The following is a 22,839-nucleotide window of genomic DNA, read 5'->3' on the forward strand; positions in this document are numbered from 1 at the left end:
CCCAGCTCACCAGAACCCAGGAGTTTCAGAGGAGATCCTTGGAGTCAAGAGAATGCAATACATTTATAATAAGACAGAGCTCCCAGAGAGAAGGATCTCCTTTCTTGAAGCTTGTTCTGAGTGCAAAAGGCAAGCTGGAACAGCAGAAGCTTGTCCAGTGGGGGACATGTCTTTCCCCTGTTCATCAGCCCAGATGCCCACCTCATCCCTACCTCCCAGTAGGCTTAGAAACCCAGGAGGGCCTTTCCTCTATCTCTCCAACACTTTCCTCTCCTCTTGAGGCTTCCTTCCTCCCCAAATATACTGTATATTTTGTCCAAAACAAATTGCTTTTTAGATTTTCTACAGTGAAAGGCATCACTTCCCACCTGATATGCACAGAGGCTCTGGCAATGACGACCTGTTCTAAGGAGATGCTATTTAAAACCCAGGGTGCAACTGGTGTGACTCAGAACTCCCAAATGTGGCTGAGAGGTGTCAAGTTCCAGAAACGCACACGTTTCATTTTGCCCCTGGCTTGAAGCTTTTCCTAACAGACTTCAGAGTTATGAGATCATTAAAGGAAAAAGAAAAATGCGAGTGTATAAAAAAATTTTAAATAATATTGTAATAAAGTCAGGGCCACGGGGTGGAACTGGACTTGACGGTGGAGAGCCCACTCCTCAGCTTCTCAGGAGAGGAGCATTCTCTGGGTTTTCTCTGGCTATGACTAAGCCCCCGCGACCCCCTACTCTCCCTCAAAGCACAGAGTTAACAGTTAAAAGAGAAGGGAATTTTGATTTGCTTCCTTCCTAGAAAAGAGCCACCTCCTTTCATGAGTCCTCTCTTTTCACCTGTTGCTGCAACGCTGCCAGGGAAACAATTTGTCCCACTCTACAGACGGGTAAAACTGAAGCTGGAACAGAGCAAAAGGTTTGCTCCAGGCCACACAGTCAGTGAGAAGAACGGACTGAAAACCAGTTGAGAGACTCTGTAGCGTGGAGGCTGACATCATGGACTCTGGACCCAGAATACCTGGGTGACGGCACTGTCTGCTATTTAATGGAACCTGTGCAACCCTGAGTAAGTTACTGACCTCTCTCTGCCTCAGCTTCCTCATCTATAAAACGAAAGTGTGTTGTCTGCTTAGATGGTGGTACTGAGTATTAAGTGAATCAATGCATGTTAAACGCTTAGAACACTCTTCGGCATAGCTAGTATTGGAAAACCTGCTATTCACAACTCAGGCACTTTCTACCACCCCGCCCTGAATCTCTGCCAGGTTCTAGGTGGGGCCTGACCTCTCCACCACACTTTGTACTTCTTGATAAAATGAATTAACCCATCTCCCCTGCCAGAGGCAGTTCAGACTCACAGATTAAAAGCCACCACTGCCCAGAGCAAGCTGAATAAGAGCATACACTATCCCTTTTATGAGAATCCAGCAAGCGGGTACAAAATGAAGATAACCGCCTGCCTCCCACTGCCGTCCAGAGGCCAAAGATTCCTAATTATCTGCAACCCAGATAAACAGCAGGATCAGGATATAGAGAGGATGCACAAGAGCTGAGGCGGGCAACTGCAGGGGGAATTATGAAAAGCTAATGGTGTGATTCAGTGCTGGAATTAGGGTGAGAAAATGATTCTGAGGTTGTTGACAGCCTCCAAAGGACAGGATGATGACAAGCACGGAGATGGGGCAGCTGTGGGAGGGACCAGGAGGTGGGCGTGCAGGAGGGTCAAGGATGGAGCAAAGCAGGCATCGAGCTTTATCTCCTGGACATTTGATGCCTATTACTGGGGGTAGTTTGGTGATACTGAGGGTTTATTGGCTCATTCAAATGAAGCTCATAAAATGTCCACACTTCAAGAGGGAGAGCTCTAAATGCCATTTAGCAACGTGGAAACTAGAGGACAAGCGAAGGGAAGACAATGAGGGAAGATGCACTGTGTGTGCAGAGTATGGATACGTGCCAACTGGGGTCACTCATAACCCTCCTCTGAACCTGACCTCATGAGCCTTATCCAGGGCAACTGGGGATGTTGCGGGTGCTCCTGATTTGTCCTTCCATTAAAGAGCACCTTCTGTGGGTTATACAAAATGTGCGTGAGGGGGTTAGCACAGGGCTGGGCCCAAGTAAGGGCTCAATAAATGTTGACTGTTGTGGTCCCCAAGGACCCCTGTAGGAATAGGACACTAGAGCAAACCTTAACTTTCCAAGTTGGAGCTCATCATTTTAGGCTCCAAACAAATCATTTATCTCCAGAGAAAGGGTACCTAACAGTCCTAAGCCATATTCAGTAGAATCCTCTTCGTTTCCACTACACTTAATTCAAGATGCTGGAACAAGACAAAACCCAGTGTGGGATTGCAGGATTGTGGACCTCCAACCAGGTTTGTTTGTGCATTCTAGAAGAGCTGGACAAAAGGGGTCCTCGTGTCGAGAATAAAGATAATAAACTAGGGTTAAGTGTTCTGCCTCTGGGATAGACACCTGGGGTTCAAATCCTAGTTCTCCTTCATACTAGCTGGTGACCCCAAACAAGCTATTTATACTTCTTTAATCTCGGTTTCCTTACCCATAGAGTAGAAGGAAGAGAACCCACCCCCTCAGGGTTCTTGTGACAATTCAATGAACTAAAATAAGTGAGCACACTGCACAGGAGGAATATGTGTGGCATATCAGTACCCTTGGTAAACAGCATTTCTTAGCTCTCTGTCATGTGCCCAAGGTCACAGACCAGGGACATGGGAGAGCCAGGATGACCCCTGACCCCACTTCTCAAGAGTTCACCCTGTTCCCTAGGAATGGGGAAATAACCCTCTTCTATTTCCTCACAGTTCTGACAGGGACATGGAGAATCATCAGAGGCTGCGAGTCCCAGAGGGAAGGGCAAGGCCAGAAAAGGGAAACCCAGGGAAGAATGGATCTCTAAACATTGGGTGTGTGGGGGCAGCGGCCATTAGACCCATTCTTAAGAGAGTCGACACAGCAGGAGACTGCAAAAGTGAGAAGATACCCTCAGCCATGAAATATGGTCTGACTCACACAGTCTCCACGGGAGCGGATGGATATTAACGTGATGACTTCAGAGCAGGTACGACAAAACCAATCTCATCTCAGTTATTACAGCTGCAGTCACTGGGACTGTTTGAGCCACGGGCTGTCACATTTCTGTCACTCATTTGAGCCAGTAAATACTTAGTACAGTCTGAAATTCTACTTCTCCTCTTTACTCTATGACAAGGGTTTTGTGTGGGTGCACGCACATGCCGGAGTGTAAAAGGAAGTTGTTGGGGTAAGAACAGAGTGTGAAAGAAAAATTTATTGCACAATCAACAAATATCAATTGCTTAATAAGTGCCAGGTACTGTTCAATATCCTGGGAAATACAACAGTGAGGAAGATGGATAAAACTCCTCCCTTCATGGATCTTGTATTCTTTAAGAAATTACCTTGGTAGCTACGTTCAGAGCTTCCTTTCTTCCATCTCCCCTCCCTCCCTCCCTCCCTCCCTTCCTCTCACCTTCTTTTCTTTCTTCCACCCCTCATTCACTCAATAAATGCTCTGGAGTCAGACTGCATTCCAGCTTGGGTACTTACTAGCTAATGCAACCTTGGGAAAATTTCTTATTCTCTAATTCCCTCTTCTCTAAAATGGAAAGAAGAATAAGACCCACCTACATGCTAAGAAATATCCAGAGAACTGAATTCAAGAATAGCCCACACCCAGCCTTGTTACTCTGGGAGGCCAAGGGTGATGGATGAGGCTTTTGTCCGGGTCTGAATGGGCTGTGATCTCCACCCCAACCATCTTAGAGTCCATCATGCACCTCTGAGATCGATGAGGTGGGTGTACTGCCAGGCAAGGCTACATACTGCATCAGGCTGGACCTGGGTAGTGGGGGCATCATTATCAGTCACTGATGCCTGTGGGCTGCTAGGGAGACTCCAGGTGCCTGGAAGCTGGCCACTGCCCTGGAGAATGTCTCCAAGCCCTTTTCTATTTCCTGGCCACACTGACATCCTTCTGTGTCCTTGATTTTTTTTAAAGATTTTATTTATTTATTTAGACAGAGGGGAAGGGAGGGAGAGAGAGGGAGAAAAACATCAATGCATGGTTACTTCTCATGTGCCCCCACCAGGGACCTGACCTGGCCTGCAACCCAGGAACATGACCTGACCAGGAATCGAACTGGCACCCCTTCCCTTCACCAGCCAACATCTAATCCACTGAGCCACACCAGCCAGGGCCTTCTGTGTCCTTTAGATAATTTGATTTATTCAAGCATCTACTGTTGACATTTGTCCCTAAGTGGTTAGACTGATGGGCATGATGGGGAAATTCAGTGAGGTCACAAATCAAGAGCTTAGTGCAGTGCTTGTCCCCAACCTACAGCTTACATGTTAGCTATTGCTGTCATTGAGCACTAGCTATGTGCTAGGCATGTTAATGCTGGCATGGTGTCTGCATACTCACACACACATTGCAAAAGTCAATAAATGCAAAGAGACAGCCTTTGTCCCTGCAGCAACAAAAGCAACCTCTGGCCCCTACTGGGCACCTGCAGGTTTCTGTAACTTAAAGCAGAATTCATGTTCCCTGCTTTCCTTTTAAAACACAGAGAGAGCATTTAAATGCCCATGATGAGCTTTTTAAAAAATTTTTTTATTTATTTTTTAGGGAGAGTAGGGAGAGGGAAAGAGAGGGAGGGAAACATCAATGTGCAAGAGAAACATCCATTGGTTGCCTTTCACATGCCCCCAACCAGGGACCTGGCCCACAACCCAGGCATATGCCCTGACGAGGAATCGAAGCTGCAACCTTTTGTTGGAGGCACAATGCCCAACCCACTGAGCTACACCAGTCAGGGCTCCAGTGACATGGTTTTGATGTTAGGAACAATGTGGAGATAAGAACAGCACCTTCATTACAGTTTTAGAACAGAACATAAATATTATACTCTCTTTGAGAACCAAAGAAGTAGAAACTGGAAACAGAAGGATAGAAAACAGATGCGAAAGCAAGACCCAGACACTAATTTAATCATCTTTTATAAGAGGGAATTAATACTTCCTGGTGGATGTTTATATATAAATAAAAGAATAGTCATAAAACTATTCACCAGAATTAATAAAAACCAACCCTATTAACACAGGTCACTTCCATAAATTAGAATTAAAGATAAAACGGAGGCAGACTTTTAATTTTCACACATATGGCATGTATTACGTATAGACTATGATAATCCCATACCTTGTCGCTACTGAACTTTCAGTTATTCCACATTCACCAAAACTCTGAGAGTTGGGGGTCCCCTTCAACGCAACATCGTCCATTCGGAAGAGCAGCGTGGGGATTTCAGCATTTTCCCAGATCCTATACTTGGGTTGTCACTGTTTCTCGTGTGGGGTGACTGCACCCATTACTTGAATTCAGCAACTGCTGAGATACAGGTGAGCCCCAAGTCTGTATTTCTAGTTCAGTGTTTTTCCCTACACTTCACACTCAGAAGCAAAACTTCCTGCCACTGATTTTGACTTGGGTAATGCCCAGGCATCTCAGAGTCATTATGTCCAGTCTTGGCAACCTCGGTTGTTTGAACCACCTGACTTAGTAGAACACAAGGTCTGAATTGATATTTCTCCCACACATATAATACTTCAAATTGTTTTATTTTTAAAAAAGCCATGGGGACAGAAGGATTGTTTCTAAACCCTTATGTATCGGTTATCTTATTCCCAGATGAAAGGGAGGATGCTTCTTATCTATAAAGTGGAAGATGTTCTAGAACCTTCCTCTGAGGACTCCTGTGAGAAAGGATTGTGCATGTGCTCTCAGCACAGGGTCTGGCCCATGCAGAGAGCTACATAAACGGCAGTTGTTAATATTGCAGTCCATTTCTTGGGGTGAGAGAGGTTATATAATGCAGCTGTGAGAATACGGGTCTTGAAAGCAGGAGGAGCTGGGTCTGACTCCTAACCACCCCCATCTTCCCATTTACTAGCTGGGAGGCTCTGAGCAAGTTAACTTCCCTGAGTCTCAGTCTCCTCATCTGCAGAATGGGTTTATCCTATAACCAGCCTCATGGAGTTGAGAGAAATCAATGATAGAATGTGTGAGACGTGCTTAGCCCATGCCCAGAGGGTGTGATGTTGCTGCTTCTTCAAGTGGAGTTTGTGTTGGGAGTTGACAGGCAATATAGGAAACTTTCTGCTTACATTGCCTGTTTTTGTTTTGTTTTGCTTTTAAACTCTCAGTTTATCTGAGAGTGCTCAATTTTAAAAATTAGTTTCTCTTGAAAGACGACCTGTGATTCCTCAGGAATGTGCTACTCTGTAGACAACAGATTTTCAAGTCATGTGACTCTGAGGTTGACTCCAGAGGGGAGGCGTCATTATTTCCCCCCAATTTGCAAATGAAGGAACTGAAGCTCAGAGAGGCTACATAAACTGCTCTAGCTTGACCAGCTTTTTTTTTTTTTTTTAACTCAGGTCTAGCTGAATGCAGAGTGGGCGCCACCTCTGGCGCTGTTCCTGTCTCCTTCTTCCATTTCTCTTCACATTCGTGACAGAGAGAGCTTAGGCTTTGCCATCAGACCGACCTGAATCAATCCTGACTATCATAAAACACAAAACAATGATACCTACTTCTCTAGGCAGTAGTGAAAATTAAATGAGATTTTTAAAAAAGGTACCTAATGTCTTTATCACAGTGCCCGACATGCAGTAATAAACAGTAAACGTTAGGTTCTCGGGTATCCTCTGTCTGAAACCCCCTTCCTTCTCTTGGCCGCGTCCTCTGACACTCACATAAACCTGAGCTCTGACTCCCGGCGAACCAGAACTTCCCGGAGACGCTGGATTTTCGCCATCTCCAGCTCAATCTCCTCCGGCATCATGGTTGTCTCTGCCATGGAGATGATGTCCAGCTGATCTGTGTGGGAGACACAGAAGGCAGGTGTCAAGACCCTGAGTCTGCACGGGTTTGCGAGAACTCCCTCATTCTGGGGAACAGACTCGATCCAGGGACCTTCATCCATGGCCAAGGCACACGGATCTCAGATGGCACTGCAAATGTGCGTGTGTGAGAAAGCCCTCTGGATACCGGAAAACACATTTTCTGTGGGAACCACGGTGCTTACGATGGCAAGCAGAGGCTCAGGTGGGCTCACCAAAACCTGCTCAGGATTGTACGGGCGGCCTCGACAGCCCCTGACTGTTCCCAGCTCCTGAGCCCCTGCTCCCCTTGACCACCGTCACCTGGCCCTGTCCCGGCCTCTAAGACCAGGTTCAACTTTAGACAGAAGAAAGTTTTACAACAATTATTTTATAGTAATACTATTACTTATTATCTTATAGAAATACTAAGTAATGTAAGTAATAGCAACATGAAATAATACGTTTGTTGTAGAAAATTCAGACGATACAGATCGGTAAAAAGCCATCCATATCCACATGGCCCAGAGAGGACCGCCGCCCACACTTTAATTGACATTCTTTCTGTCCGGCTTATAGTTATAGAGTTAGCATATATATTGCCACATGTAAAAAAATACCTATAACCATATATATTACCACATATGCATGATCCTATTTATAGAGAAAGACACTATATATCTGCATATATGCATGTGTATTAGTTTGCTTGGGCTACTGTAATAAAATACCAGAGGCAGGGCAGCTTAAAGATTTATTTTCTCTCAGCTCTGGAGGCTGAAAGTCCAGATCAGGCCTGGCAGGGTCAGTTTCTGATGAGAGTGCTCGTCTTGGCTTGGAGACAGCCCCTTCATGCCATGGCCTCACGTGGCCTCTCCTTTATGCACAGAGAGAGAGAGTGCTCTGGAATCTCTTCTTAGAAGGACACAGATCCTATGCGAGCAGGGCCCCACCCTTATGATTCCCTTTACCCTTAAAACAGCCATACTGGGTATTAGGGCTTCAATATATGAATTAAGGTAAAAGGCATAGACATGCAGTCCATAACAGTATATATATATACATATGTGTACCTGTGTGTATACACTATACACACACACACACACCATATTTTGCCATGTATAATATGCACCCATGTTTTTGTGTGCATTGTATGTGGGATTATTATACCCATTATTACACCCATGGTATGTAATCCTTAAACCTATGTATAGTGTGCATCCTTATTTTCCCCTAAAAAGTTTAGATAAAAAGTGTACATCATACATGGCAAAATATGGTGTGTGTGTATACACATGTGTATATACATATATGCATGCATATATGTACACACATATCATCTGTACAGAAGGTATCCAGTCATGTAATAAGAAAAATAGAAACATTTATTGGAGAAGATACAAGATACAAGAAACATTGTACATAGGACAATGATGCCTCCTGGGTCCCTTTCAAAGTAGCACCTTGGGACCTAACACAGTCTCCCAATCGCCATCAGCTGCCCCATCGTATTTTCCTGAATCTCATCGACAGTCTAAAATCTCTTCCCTTTCAAAAGTGGTTTTAGTTTTGGAAATGCCAGAAGTCACAGGGCACCAAGTCTGGGCTGTAGTGGGGCTGAGTCACCTGGGTGATTTGATGTTTCACGAAAAAACACCGCACAAGATGTGATGCATGAGTGGGCACATTGTTGTGATAAAGCTGCCAATCACCAGCTGTCCATAGCTGTGGCCTTCTGAATCATGCAAATTGTTTCCACAGAGGAATGTTCAAGCTTAATGCAAAATGTGATGCAGATTCATTGCTCTACTTGCTTAGTCATTTTGAATGTGATGGCCACACAGTACACATGCTCAGTCAATAGCATCTATAGCCCCCACTGACTAGTACCGTGAACTCATCATTATTCACACATGCACATTCCAGTCCACTTTCCTTGGCTGCCAAGTTACATCTATGCCGCGCAAACCAGTCTCATTATATTAACAATGGCTGGGCTTTTTCTGGACAGACCTCACATAAGTGTGTGTGTGTGTGTGTGTGTGTGTGTGTGTATTTTACACCATGTATTTCCATCAACATTTTGGTATATATTCTTCCAATATGTATGTGTGCATATATTAATTTATACATTAGTATATATTTTAATTTATATAATTATATATTATAAATGGATGCCCATATGTAGGGTAATACATGCTTTATATGTATGGTACGTATATGTACATACACACACACAAGTGTTTTTAATTGAAGATACCCGACATACGACACTGAATTCATGCACTCCCATGTTTGTTGCAGCACTATTCACAGTAGCCGAGGTGGGGAAACAATCTAACTGCCCATCCATGGATGCGGTATACACACACCACAAAATATTATTCAGCCATGGAAAAATAGGAGATTCTGCCAAAAACATGGATGGACCTTCAGCACGTGTTTATTGAGATAAGTCAGAGAAAGAAAGACAAGTACTATACGATCCCACTTATATGTGGAATCCCAAAAAGTCAAATTCATAAAAAGCAGAGACGATTACCAGGGGAGGGAGGGGCAGGGATAAAACTGATGTTCAAAGGTACAAACTTGAAACCAGTAATAAATATAATTATTTATCTGCACACCAAAATATTAGTAGTTAAAAATGTTAATATATGTGTATGTACATATGTGCCCATATGGGTATACACACATATACAATGATATACCTATAAATTCATCATTTTGTAGGTCTGGTTTTTGTTTCACTGTCTAAAGTTAGGGTCTCACATTTCATTACCTGACAACACCTCATGAGCATTTCTGCACGTCCTTGGCTGTTCTTGCTCAGCAGCTGTGAGAAAGGTTGTGTAGTTTTCTATTTATGGCAGCATTATGAATCACTCCTCCAACCTGCAGACAGGTTGTTTTCTGTTTTCCCACACTATGAACAACCCTGTGATGAGCATGGTCAAAGCTAAACCTCTGCATGCATTGAAGAGAGTCCTTGATTTCCAGAGGAAATGCCTGTGTGGTAAAGGATGCTTTTCCCAGGGACAGAAGGAGATGTAGGTAAGGGGATTTTCTCCCTCAGCTCTAAGGCCAAATCACATCACTTACACCTGCTAACTCCTCTCACACCTGGCCCCTCAGTTCTGCTCCCCTGCATTGCCTTTTTGTTGACATCCCAGTCATCGACTGGAAAGCTGCTTTCTCTCAACCTGCCTCCCTTCTACACCCTGGAGCCCTGGCCCAGTATGCCTGCCCAGGTGATTTGCAACTTCCCTCAGCCAGCTCTTGCCTGCTTGGATCTCAGAATAGGGCCTGCTCCCAAAAACCCAGGCAAGTGCTTTGTCATCTGTGGGAAACTACTGACCCTGAGTTCTTCACTAGACATCAGATTTTCAGTTAATTTCCATACCCTTCCATCTCCTACTCCCCAACACATTCGTTCCGTAGCTCAAACTACCTGCACCTCACCCTCCACCAATGAAAAGTCCTGGCTTGAGGAAGGACTAAAGGAAAAACAACAGATTAAAACATTAATATTAACTGAGCATTACTGTATACTGGGCTCCAGCTAGGCTGGAGGAACAGCTTCAAGGAGCACCAAGCCAGGGCAATATAGGGTTGTGGTGATGGGAATGGGAAGTAGGGAGTGTTCTGAAATCAGGTGGCCTGGGTTTGAGTCTCAGCTCTGCCCCGCACCAGCTATGCGGTCTTGGACAGTGAGTCAACCTCTCGTGACTCAGTTTCATCCTCTGTAATGTGAGGATACTGAGACCCAGCTCCCCAGGGCAGTGCGAGAACTGAATTAACAGAGGCACGCCGTGCTCAGTGCACAGTTACCATTATCTTCGTTATCACCACCAGGCCCACTCCGCTCTGGGCTCTTTATCCTCACTACAAGCCAGCATGAAAAGGATGTGCTCTTTTCTACAAATGAGGAAACAAAAGCTCAAAGCTGAGTGCATCTCTGCCTCCAAAATGCACACTCCTTGCCTCGTCACCAGCATCCCCCGTCCGTGCAAGCATTCAAGTCCAGTACCCCTATTGGTTCTCATCCGTGAGTCCTAGGGCTGCTGCAACAAATCACCGCAAACCAAGTGGTTAAAACACGGGAGTGTCTCCCTTGACAGTTCTGGAGGCCAAAGCCCCAAATCAAGGTGTCAGCAGGGCCACACTCCCTCCAAAGTTTCTAGGGAAGGATCCTTCCTTGCTTCTTCCAGGTGGCTCTTGCCATCTTTGGCTTATGGAAGCACTGCTCCAACCTCTGCCTTCATTTCACATGGCCTCTTTCCTGTAGCTCTGCGAGTCCTCTGTCCTTTTCTGTCTCATTGGACTAAGGGCCCACCCTGGTCCAGTACGATCTCATTTCAATCTTTATTTTAATTGCCTCTGTAAAAACTCTATTTCTAAATAAGGTCTGAGGTTCTGGATGGATATGAATTTTGAATAGTGGACTATTTAAATAGTTTACTAACTAGTGGACTATTTGGCCCACTACAGGGGAGTGGTCACAGGCTCACAAGCTGCCTGACAACCATGTCACACTCTTCAAGAGCTTTAGTCACTGTGCAAGGAACGCAGCCCGGGCTTGAAGAGGCAGGGATCCCAGGAAGTGGCCAGGGGATGGGGCGTGGCGACAACCAGCATTGAGCCAGAGTCAGAGGTCCTTATTTGAGGCCAACCACTGGCTATCTGTCTTTGAATGAGCCTCTTTTACCATGTAGCTTCATTTTATTTGCAAAACGGAATTCGATAGCTCCTGTGTGTTATACTGGGCTGGAGGCTTTATACGCATTATCTCGTTTAATCACAATTTTCCAAATGATGAGTCTGAAGCTTGGAGAAGGAGAGTGACTTGCCCAGCATCACATAACTAGAACATTGGACAGACAGAGTTCAAACCCAGGTCTGTCTCTCCCTCTGTCTCTTTCTCTCTCTTTCCCTTAACCACATTATAAAGCCTCCAGGTGAACGCAGTTGAGGATGCAAACGTTCATTGTTAATGACTCCGCAGATATAAGTGGGTTTCCCATATCACAGTTCAGATGGACAACCTGATTTCCATGGGACAGATAATGGCAAAAGACCCTGGGACAAAGTGTGTGACGAGAGAATTAATCACACCCCACGGACTGGCCTTTTACCTCCGTCCTCCGGGGAGGGAGGAGGGGTGGCACTGCCAGGCTCCAGGGGCCGAGATGAACCTTTAGCTTTGACTTTGGGCAGAGAATGAGGCTGACTGACACCTCTGTTAAAGAGTCTTACTCATGGAGGCTTTCCTTCCGCTGGAGAAAGGAGAGAAGCCTAGATCTCAAACCAGATACACGAATTAATTGGAATCCTTTTTTGTAGTAAGCACTCTGTGCTCGGCTCTGTGCTCGGCTCTGTGCTAAGCTTATTATAAGCCATATCTCATTTCACTGAGGCGCTCTCCACAACACCCAAGGTCCGGGATTTGCAAGCTCCGACCAAGAGCTGAATCCGGTCCCTGGCGTGATTTTGTAGGTAAAGTCTTACTGGAACACTGGCCGTGCTCACTCACTCACGTGTCGTTTATGCCTGCTCTTGTACTACCACAGCCAAATTCAGTCACTGCAACAGAGACTTCGGGGCCCGCCAAACCTCAAATATCCACTACCTAGGCCTCTACAGAAAAAGTTTACCAACCCTTGTTCTAGATGATAGACGCTGTAGCTTCTCCAGTTTAAAAGTTGAAAAGAGAACAGGTTTACCCAGTAACAATAATAGCTAACATTAGCCCTGGCTGGTGTAGCTCAGTGGATTGAGCACGAACCTGCGAACCAGATGATCGAGGTTCGATTCCCAGTCAGGGCACATGCCTGGGTTGCAGGCCAGTTCCTGGCAGGGACCAGTTCCCAGCAGGGGATGCATGAGAAGCAACCATACATTGATGTTTCTCTTCCTCTCTCTTTCCCTTCCCCTCTAAAGATAAATAAATAAAATTAAAAAAATAATAATAGCTAACATTTATTGAGCATTTGTCACATGCCAGGCCCTGATTCTCAAAATAGCCCTGGGTGGTAAATACTGGTAGCATCCCCATCTCACACATGAGTAATTTGAGGCCCAGGAAGAGGAGTTGAGTGATGGGGCTGAGAGGGAACCCCAGATCTGGCCTATTCCAAAACCCTTATTGTGATCAGTCATATTCATTTAAGTCCTCTCTTTCCACTTAAGATTTACCATCATCATCTTAACAATGGAGAGAACTGAATATATTCTATTGCATTAGGCACTCGGAGAGTAGCTGTTCTCAATCATCAGTGGTAACTGCCTGGGGAGCTTGTTAAAAAGGCAGGCATCCGACAGCTGCCAATGGATGCGTCCACGAGGAGGACAAATCCTGGGAGGAGACGGATAGCGTTCCAGGCTGCCTAGAGAAGAGAGTCTCTGTGAGGCTCTACTGCACATTTCCAAGCAGAGCCCAGCTGCTGTGTAGTCAGAGCGAAGCACTGAGGCACAGAAGTCCTCAGGGCTCCGACTGCCATTGCTGTCACTGAGCTTCCAGGAGCTGAGTCACTTCTGGGGGAAGAAGCAGCTAAATCCATCTTTTTATCCCCAAATGCCACACCAGGGATATGCATGCCTCGTGAGTGCTGCAGACCAGCAAACAAGAGCCGAGCACTGGGCACGACCGGGACGTGCCAGCAGGCTTGGACCCTTATCTCGAAAATTTGAAGCTACACAGAGAAGGGGCGGCAGCAGGGGTGATGTGAATCGGGGCTGCCAATGATCTATAATAGAACTTCGTAATTTAAATATAGCTGAGAAGGGCAAACCTGCTGAGGACCAAAGAGAAGTCTTCCCTGGTCTATCTTTTCCACCCATGGATCACAGTAGAAATGTAAGCCCAGGGTCCCCCCCAAAACCCGACTTTTGTTTCTGCTTCATAACTCGATGCACCTGGAATATGCTCCAGAGCTCACTCATATTAAAGTTTCACCATGAGCCAAGCACTATCTCATCATACTCCTAAACACCTTGGCAGGTAAGTATTAATCAATATCACCCTCCCTTTATAGATTAAGAAGATGAGGCTCAGAGAGACCACAAGTGATTGGCCAAGATCACTCAACCTGTCAGTGGCAGAGCCAGGACTCAGATCCAGGTCTACGCGATTCTGAAGCCCACGCTGGAGGTCAAAGGGTGATAGAACGGCATTTCCAAAACCTCAGTCACTGCACAGGATTCATCGCAGCCGTGTACCATCTGTTACAAACGGAATGTTTGTATCCTCCCACCTCAAGTTCAATTGTTGAAATCCTAACCTCCAATGTGATGGTATAAGGAGGTGGGGCTTTGAGAGGTGATCAGGGTTAAATAAGGTCAAGAGGTGGGGGCCCTCACGACAAAGAAAAGACACGAGAGCTAGCTTCCTCTCTTTGTTCTTCTCAGGGTGAGGATGCAGCCAGAAGGCAGCCTTCTAATGGAGTCCTCACCAAACACTGGCTCTGCCAGTGCCTTGATCTTGGCCTGCCCGAAGCCTCCAGACCTGTGAGAAATAAATGTCTGTTGTTTAAACCACCTAAATCCATGGTATTTTGCTACAGTAGCCCAGCAGACTAATCCACTATCTATGCTATCATTTACTCAATATTTCTTTACTTTGACTGCAAACAAAATGAAAACTCCTTAAAGAGCATTTCATATCACATCTATAAAAATAAGTTTCTATCACTTGGTATAATTAGAAAATATTCATAAAAATAAATTCAGGGGAACCTAAGTGTTGTTATCAAATTCTGGCTAAACACTAGCCTGCTCAAGGCTCAGACTGAAGCCTAATTTTGCTTTCTTAACAAGGTGGATTAGCAAGTATTAGAAAGTTAGCAAGTACTAGAGAGGCATTAAAAACAAATCACCAAATTGAGTCTTTCTTGTCTGGTAATCATAATGGTTGATAACGGGAAAAGAGAGTAATTTTCCTGCAATGTCATCCAGTGTTGTTGAGGCTCGAAGCATTTGAGTACCACTAGAGCCCCCTCCCACCTCCCGGGAAAGCTGTCGTAGAAAGGAATCGCAGCCCCTCAGGTTGAGAGGGTCTTCCAGGGCCATCAGGTCAGCCTCACAGGCAGTGAAACAGGAAGTGGAAGAACATAGCCCGAGGCAGTTCCTAAGCGCCCCCCCACCCCCCACCCCCCTTGACAAGCAGCAGTGGGCCCAAACTCTTGAGCTCTCGTGGGAAAGTACACAGGAACTCAGGCCTGAAGGACAATTCTCAACTGTTTGTCAAGGTTTTCATCCAAAGGTGAATCAGCCCCTTTGAGTCATTATTTCAAGCCAGCTCATATCACCGAGGCAATTAAATGAAGGCGGAAACATTCATTTCAGTCCCACACCATTTATTCAGTGTCCAGTACCCAAATCATCTTGAGCAGGACACACGGGAGAAGGGCCACAGTGGCTGCCTTGGAGGATGAGGGGAACTGGGGGTCAGTGTTGAGGAGAATCACCTTCCACTTAATGGGCCCTTTTCTACTGCTTGACTATTTAAACCAAGTTTTTACTTTGGAATCATTTTAAATTACTAGGGAAGTTGCAAGGTTGCTACAGTGATTCCCCGTACACCCTTCACTTAGTTCCCACCACTGTTCACGCCACCAAGACACTGATGCTGGTCCATCACTGCATCAGTGGTGTATTGGTATATTGTTGACATTTGACTATGGCAGGTGTTACCTAGTCAAGACAGATTTAAAATAAAGGAAAAGAGAGGAAAGACAAAGTTGGTGTGTGCAGACACTGTGGGAACCAAACAAGCCTTTGAAGAGAGCAAGTGCAGGGGACAGTTATGAGCATAGACTTCAGGGTCTCAGGGCCAACTCTCATGCTGACCTTGGTCCCATTTGACGACTCCGGCATCAAGGTCATCATCCGCAACATCCGGACAATCACACACATCTCTTAGGTAATTTATGTAAGTGCCAGGCACACAGAAAGTTCTCTCCATAACTCTCCCACTCCCATATTTATGTAAATGAAAAATAAGAGCAAATATTATCCGTTTTTGTTCTTTTTGCAAAAAAGGGTAGTATTTGCTCTTATTTTTTATTTAAATAAATATGCATTGAAAACCTGTTTGAACCTTTATGAAAACCAAATACTGCTCTAAGCAACAGGAATGAAACAAAACAGACAAATCTGTGCCTTTGTAGAATTGACCTCCTAGCATGTGATTCCATGTCACAGATAAATTTGCTTCAGGGCTCTGTGCCATTGGCTCACCGGCCACTTACCCCTGAGAGTAGATTTGGACAGATTCTGGTTCAGGTTCTGGCTCTACCACCAGTTGTGTGATCTGGACACATTACTTAATATTCCCAAGTCTCACTTCTCTCTTCTCTAAAAGGGGTCAGTAGCTCCTACCTCATAGGTTTGCTGCTACGGAGATAAAATAAAATAATTCATCAGGTGCTTGGCACAACACTTGGGCATGGTACAGAGTGGTCAGTATCGTTCTTACTACTATCATATTTCCTTTCCCTGGGAGAAGCCAGACTAACATGGGGTGAACACGAAATCAGGATCATCGGATCTGGAGAACATCAGACTCTGGTCATTTGGGCCGTTGCTCTGTCCCTCTAGGTAAGGCCGCAGTCCCCCTACTCTGACAGACCCACGTCTGCTCTGAAAGGTGGGTCCAGAGGGGGCCTCACCTCCCCTCTGTCCCCTTGGCTCACCGCCTTAAGTCTGCACAGGCACATCTTCCCAGCATCAATGCAGCAGAGAGTCTAACCAGCGGGAGATAGAGCTGAGCCCCAGTTACTGGGAAGCGGATATCCTGAAGCATTTCAAAGGCTCCTGGTGACACCCCAGCTTTTATTGTCATCAATCATCCATGTAGGGAGGAAACTCATTTCAACCCCCAAACATCTTATTATGGGATATACCAAGCATCTTGCCTTCTCACTATAATGTGAATATAATGAGAAATGGCTCGTTGCTTTTAATGAGTCACCATTTCCCAAGAAGATGAAGTAACTGCTTTTAATTCAGGTGCTCCTGGCTGCTCCACTGGCCCTAGCCTGCCTCGGGCAGGAGGCAGGAGAGGAGAATGCCCGGGTCCTGGGAGCGATCATACCCCCTGTGGCCCAGTGCCTCCCCATACACAGTGGCTCTATTTTCACAATCAACCCTGCAAGGGAGGTTTTGCAGCTGAGGAAACTGGCTTGCCTCTGAATCTTGGCCACAGTTATTACTCTCTAATGTCACTTGGAGGAAGGTTTTTTCACTTCTCCGAGTTTCTATTTTCTCAGCCACATCTCAACTCGTCCAAGGTCACAAAAGTAATTAGGAGAATGCACAATCAGCAGTGAGGTTGAGAAAGAGAAGCTGCAGTTGAGCCGACTTGGGTTTAAATCCTGGCTCTGCTTCTTTCTAAGTGCTGACCTTGGGCAATGACTTGACTTCTCTAAGCCTCAGTTTCCTTATCTGTACATTTGGGGTAAGGAAGTACAGTGTGAGATCGTATGAAGGCTCGCTCCTAAAGCTCAGGAACCAAAGCTAAAGCAAGAGTTTTATCTCACCTCCGCACAGCAGCCTCTGACACTTTGTTCCTGCCTGGGTTTTCTACCGTCAGCAATACTCACATCTGGGGCCCGGCCATTTTTTGCTGTAGGGGCCGTCCTGCCCATTGCAGGGTATTTAGCAGCACCCCAGGCCCCTACCCACTAGATACTGATAGCATCCTCCCACCAGCCCAAAATGTCTTCAAACACTTGCAAATATCACAGGGGGAAAAACTGTCCCTGGTTGAGAATCACTGGTTTATACCTTCTTTACACACAACCAGCACAGGCAGGAGTGAAGAGCGGATGAGGCGGGGAGGTGTGATATTAAGGCACAGTCAAACCTTGGTTCTCAAATGTCTCCCATCTTGAACAATTTGGCTCTTGACCAAGTTGTTCATGGGGAAAAAATCTCAGTGGTTGAACCAAACTTTGGTTCTTGGCCCAACAAACCTTTCACAACTGACACTTCAGTTCTTGGACTTAATTTGTTCAATTTGCAATGGAAGGGATAGAAAAAGTGGGAAGGGAGGATAGTCCTACTTCACTAATCAAGGAAAGGCTTGGGAAGTGGGGAGAAATGTAAAGTTTTATTGAGAATGATCACCATGACAAAGAAGAAGCAAATCCGTCCTTAAACCTGTTCAACAACAATGCAGTATTTCACTTCAGGCAAGTATTAAAACAGCAAAAACAAACATCAATGGGTAGGTTTTTAGTGAGACAGGGGCCCAGTGAGCCTGAAGCAACTTCTAGTGGAGCAAAGAGACACAAGAGAGCAAGAGCCCCAGAACAGCTATCTGATGTTTATATGCAAGGGGACCCCACTTCCAAACAGCAGCCTTCCATCTTTCCTCTCCATATTCAGTCATCAATAGCTCTCAACACTAAAGGTAAGTTCTACCTGTAATGGTGAATATGTAAAATTTTTATTTGTTACTATACACCATTTCCTTTTTGTTAAATGTTCATTTACATTTCATGTCCTTTTATTTTTAATTTTTTAATTTATAGATTAAACAGTACATTAGACATGCACTGTATAAAAGAAAGGTTTCATTTACATTTTATCCTCTCCATATTCAGTCATCAATAGCTCTCAACATTAAAGGTAAGTTCTACCTGTAATGGTGAATATGTAAAATTTTTATTTGTTACTATACACCATTTCCTTTTTGTTAAATGTTCATTTACATTTCATGCCCTTTTATTTTTAATTTTTTAATTTATAGATTAAACAGTACATTAGACATGCACTGTATAAAAGAAAGGTTTCATTTACATTTTAACCTTTCTTTTATACAGTGCATGTCTAATGTACTGTTTAATCTATAAATTAAAAAATTAAAAATAAAAGGGCATGAAATGTAAATGAACATTTACATTTCATGTCCTTTTATTTAAAACAGGGAATCGTTTGGGGGTCTAGAATGGATTAATTCAGTTTACATTATTTCTGAGGAAAAAAGTGATTCAGTTTTTGGACAAATTGCTTCTTGAACAGCCTACCGGTACAAATTCAGTTTGAGAACTGAGGTTCACTGTAATGGAAATGAACCTTTAAACAAACATTCCAGAATATTATCCTTCAGGGAATCCTCTTGAAATGTTTTATACTTCTAATAATGTCAACATTTCTCAAGCCTTTTAAAACTTTTTGTAGGCTCCCATTTGACTGCTAAATCCTTTCTGAAATAAAGAGAGATATTAATAAACAATCTCTTCTTTGACAACTGCTTTCAAATCGGTTTACAAGATATTCAAGAACAACAGTTTAGCATATTTACATTCCCATGATTTGATTACCCACTTTATTTGCATGACTGGGCTCAGAACAACTGCGGTGGTTTCGAACAATGGAACCCCCTCTCCATGAAGGCTCATCACCACGGAGGATGTTCCTAAGGCTCCCACGCAGACTGGGGCTGCATCCCCAGGAGGAGCTCCAGACAGGTGTTATTTGAATAATCTGTGTATTACCTCCAGGGTGGGCTTTAAAGGAGACGACGCATAAACCTCTAGCAGTTTATTTAACACTCTATAATGGTATTTTTTAATCCTTTGGTGTCCTCACCCCAACGCTTCTAAATGACCTTCAGTGAGTGAGTCACCAAATTGCTCTGTCATATTTCTGAGGTCCTTTGAGGCCATACAAAAGAATAAAGTGTTCTTCCTAATTCAGAGGAAATTGTTGGCGCTGCTAAATTAAAACTGTGGAAATTGATAATCCTGAATTAACAATAAGATAATTGTCCTATGAAAATGGAATAAACAACTAATGTGTTTCATCACTTCTACAGGTTCATCTTATTATTCAAGTTTCGTTTTTTTAAACTACCACCCAGCCCTGCAATCTCAGGCTTCATGAATATAGATAATTATGAATCTATCCTGAGCTGTGATTCATGATCTTTATTAAGATTCCCTAACACTCCCAGTTCACAAGCCAATTCAGAAGTAAGCAAAGGGCTTGGGTCACGCAAGAATGGACAGAGAACCAGACGGTACTGCTTTAAACCATGCTTGGTGGGGCTAAAGTGATTGGAATTTGAAGGAAAATAAACTGGAGCTGTCCTAAGTAATGTTTCAGCTTTGAAAAATTGCTTAGCCTGGAAATCTTGTCGTTCATTTCATTCCTCACTGGCTGGAAAATTAACTGGGGAGATAAACTACTTAGAGAACATTATTTTCATTCAGAAAGTTTGAGACTGGGGAATAGTGTGGGATAAATGGAGGTGGTTCGGGGTATGCTTTGGAATACTTGAGAATCAGAGAAAACCAACCAAAGGCCTGTTTATGGGCTACGTGCAGGCATGGATGGGCCAAGTTCAATGTTCACCAACACAGACTGCAAGCTGGGAAGCCAGAGGAAGAGTCGGATCATGGCAGAAGAGGGGAGGCAAATGTGGAAACGGAGATGCGGGGTTGAAGTCCAGCATGAGAAGACGAGGCCCTAAAGAGACAGATCAATCACAAAGGCAAAAGCATCACATCTGGAAATACTAAGGAATTTTGAAAAAAATAACTAAAGACCATACTTTGTTCAGATTTCCTTGGTTTTTACCAACATTCTTTTGCTGTTCCAGGATACCACATGCCACCTAGTAGTCATATCCCTTAGGCTCCTCTATGCTGTGACGTTTCTCAGACTGTCACTTCTTTTGGATGACCTTGACGTCATCCAGGAGTACAAGTTCAGGAGTACTCATCAGATATTTTATAGAATGCCCCTCCATTGGGATTTGTCTGATGGTTTTCTGAAGACCAGAATGGGGAGATGGCTTCGAGGGAGAAAGACCACAGACAGAAATTGCCGTTCTTGTCACCTTCTATCGAGGGCTCATACTGTGAGATGACTTGTCACTGTGGATGTTGAACTGGGTCACTGGGCCGAGTCATTTGTCGGGTTACTCCACTGCACAGTCACTCTCCCCACTCCACCTTCCCATTTTTGTCCTCTTTGGAAGGAGGTCACTCAGCACAGCACACACTTACAAGGTGGAGAGTTAAATGCACTTCCATGAGTGCAGAGCAGGGAATTATTTTTGTAATTAGAAAAAAATAGACCCTCATGAAAAGTTGAAGAGGATCACATGCCAGTGGAGCAGAAACCCAGAACTCTGTGTCCCAGCCAGAACTGAAGGTGTAGCAAAGACCAGCTCCCCCAGCAATTCTGCAAGAGAGGCAAAATCTGAGTGTTCAAGTCCAAGGGTCAACCTGGCTTCAGAAAAGGAAGACACTAAAAAGCAAACACAAAAAATAGAGCACAAAAGCAAGGTAAAGTTTCAGCTAGCTAGGACAATTTTCCTAGGCACTGATTTTTATTTTCTCTGCATCCCTATTGAAAGCTCAGGGCTCTGACCTATTGGGCTCTGACCCACTGTGGGACCTTGAGTAAGTGACATGGCCTCATATGTCATTCGAGGGTTCTTTGTTTTTTCAATAGAACTACATACACCAGGCAATGTTCTAGGAGCTAGGCATACAGAAATGGAACATCCATCCTCACGGGGAAGAGGGATGGCAGGTAAAAAGATAAACAATATCCTTTAAGTTAACAAGACTATGCAGAGAGTAAAATACAATTATGGCCTGGAAAACAATTGACAGGCGACTCCTTCTGAGAGTGCGAACAGGGTAGACATCTCTGAGACACTGACATTAGAGCTGACCTTGAATGACCAAAAGGAGCAGACTTGCAGGAAGAATGCTGCAAGCAAGTGGAATTGCAAATGCAGAAACCCTGAGATGGACTGGGTTTCCTGTTGGAGAACTGAGAGAAAGTCACCGGGTGGAGCAAACTGTAAAGGGGAAAGAATGTTATAGGATGGAGAGACAGGAAGGGACCAGATGATGCTGGGGCCTGTAGCTGTGCAGAAAATTTTGGATTTTATTCCCAGTGGTTGACAAACAGAACCTTAAGCAGGGGAGTGATGAGAGAGAAGCTGTTTTTAAAAGTCACTGTCTTCCATGAGAGAGTGCACTGCTAAAAAAGCAAGCATAGAAGGAGGAAGACTAGCCTCTTGCTATGGCTTCCAAAAGCTGTTGAAGGGTTACATGCATGACACTGTGTGCAAAGCGCTTCATCCAGGGCCTGGTCATAGCAAATGATCAACACACGCAATGAAATAAAATAAATGCAATCAACAGACACACTCCTGCAGTTATGCAGGTGCTCACCGCCCGTCCAACTTAGCCACAGCTGTCTCTGCAGCTCCCACGCTCAGTGGATCCTCACAGAGGATGGGACAGCCCCACAGACAGGGCTGACTGGCCTGGGGAGTGACACACAAGTTGCGGGGAGACAGGGTGTTTGGGGGCACACATGCCTAGGCACCAGCCCAGGCCTCATGTATCTATCCCTGGAATGTGTCCTGAGAGTTCCCTGCCAAGGGTAAGAATGTGTCACCCCAAATTATGCCACTATGGCACAAGAATTATTTTGAGCTGAAAGCAGTTGAGGGGAGAAAAAGGATACAAGAAAAAGCTCTCTGCCTGCCCCCTATTTTCCCAAAAGCAGAACATACATTCGTAAACCTGTTTCTCCTCCCTCAATACCAGGAAGGAAGTTAGTTGCTTAATAACTATAGATCCTTAGCATGAAGGTGGCACCAGAGGAATCTACCCAACAAACTTACTAACTAGTCCTTATCTTCCATTAGTTTCTCCCGTGTTTTCTTTCCCATAAGAAAATCAAAGGCCTTTTCCTTTGACTTGTCACTTCTCTGGATCACATGATGTAAAAATGTATTCTGTTGTTAAGATGCTTATGTAAGCCCAAGTACTAACCACCTTTACCACCCATTGCTGAGTGTTCCCATTTTTATGGGCAAGGTACAAGCTAATAAACTTCTGTTTGTTTTTCTCCGGTTAATTTGTCTTGTGTCCTTCTAATTTAT

At 44.6% G+C, this 22,839-nt stretch overlaps 1 protein-coding gene across 1 annotated transcript in view; it reads right to left on the reverse strand.

The window, feature by feature from the left end:
* The window catches only part of BMERB1 (bMERB domain containing 1), a 103,334-nt gene that overhangs the window by 38,457 nt on the left and 42,038 nt on the right, over window positions 1–22,839 (reverse strand). Inside the window, exon 2 of the mRNA XM_037067740.1 lies at window positions 6,795–6,918. Coding sequence (XP_036923635.1) covers window positions 6,795–6,918 — 124 coding nt within the window. The remainder of the gene's footprint in view (window positions 1–6,794; window positions 6,919–22,839) is intronic.

This window comes from Sturnira hondurensis, unplaced genomic scaffold (genome assembly GCF_014824575.4).
Source record: "Sturnira hondurensis isolate 20B ecotype Veracruz unplaced genomic scaffold, ASM1482457v3 Scaffold0017394, whole genome shotgun sequence".
Classification (NCBI taxonomy): Eukaryota; Metazoa; Chordata; class Mammalia; order Chiroptera; family Phyllostomidae; genus Sturnira; species Sturnira hondurensis.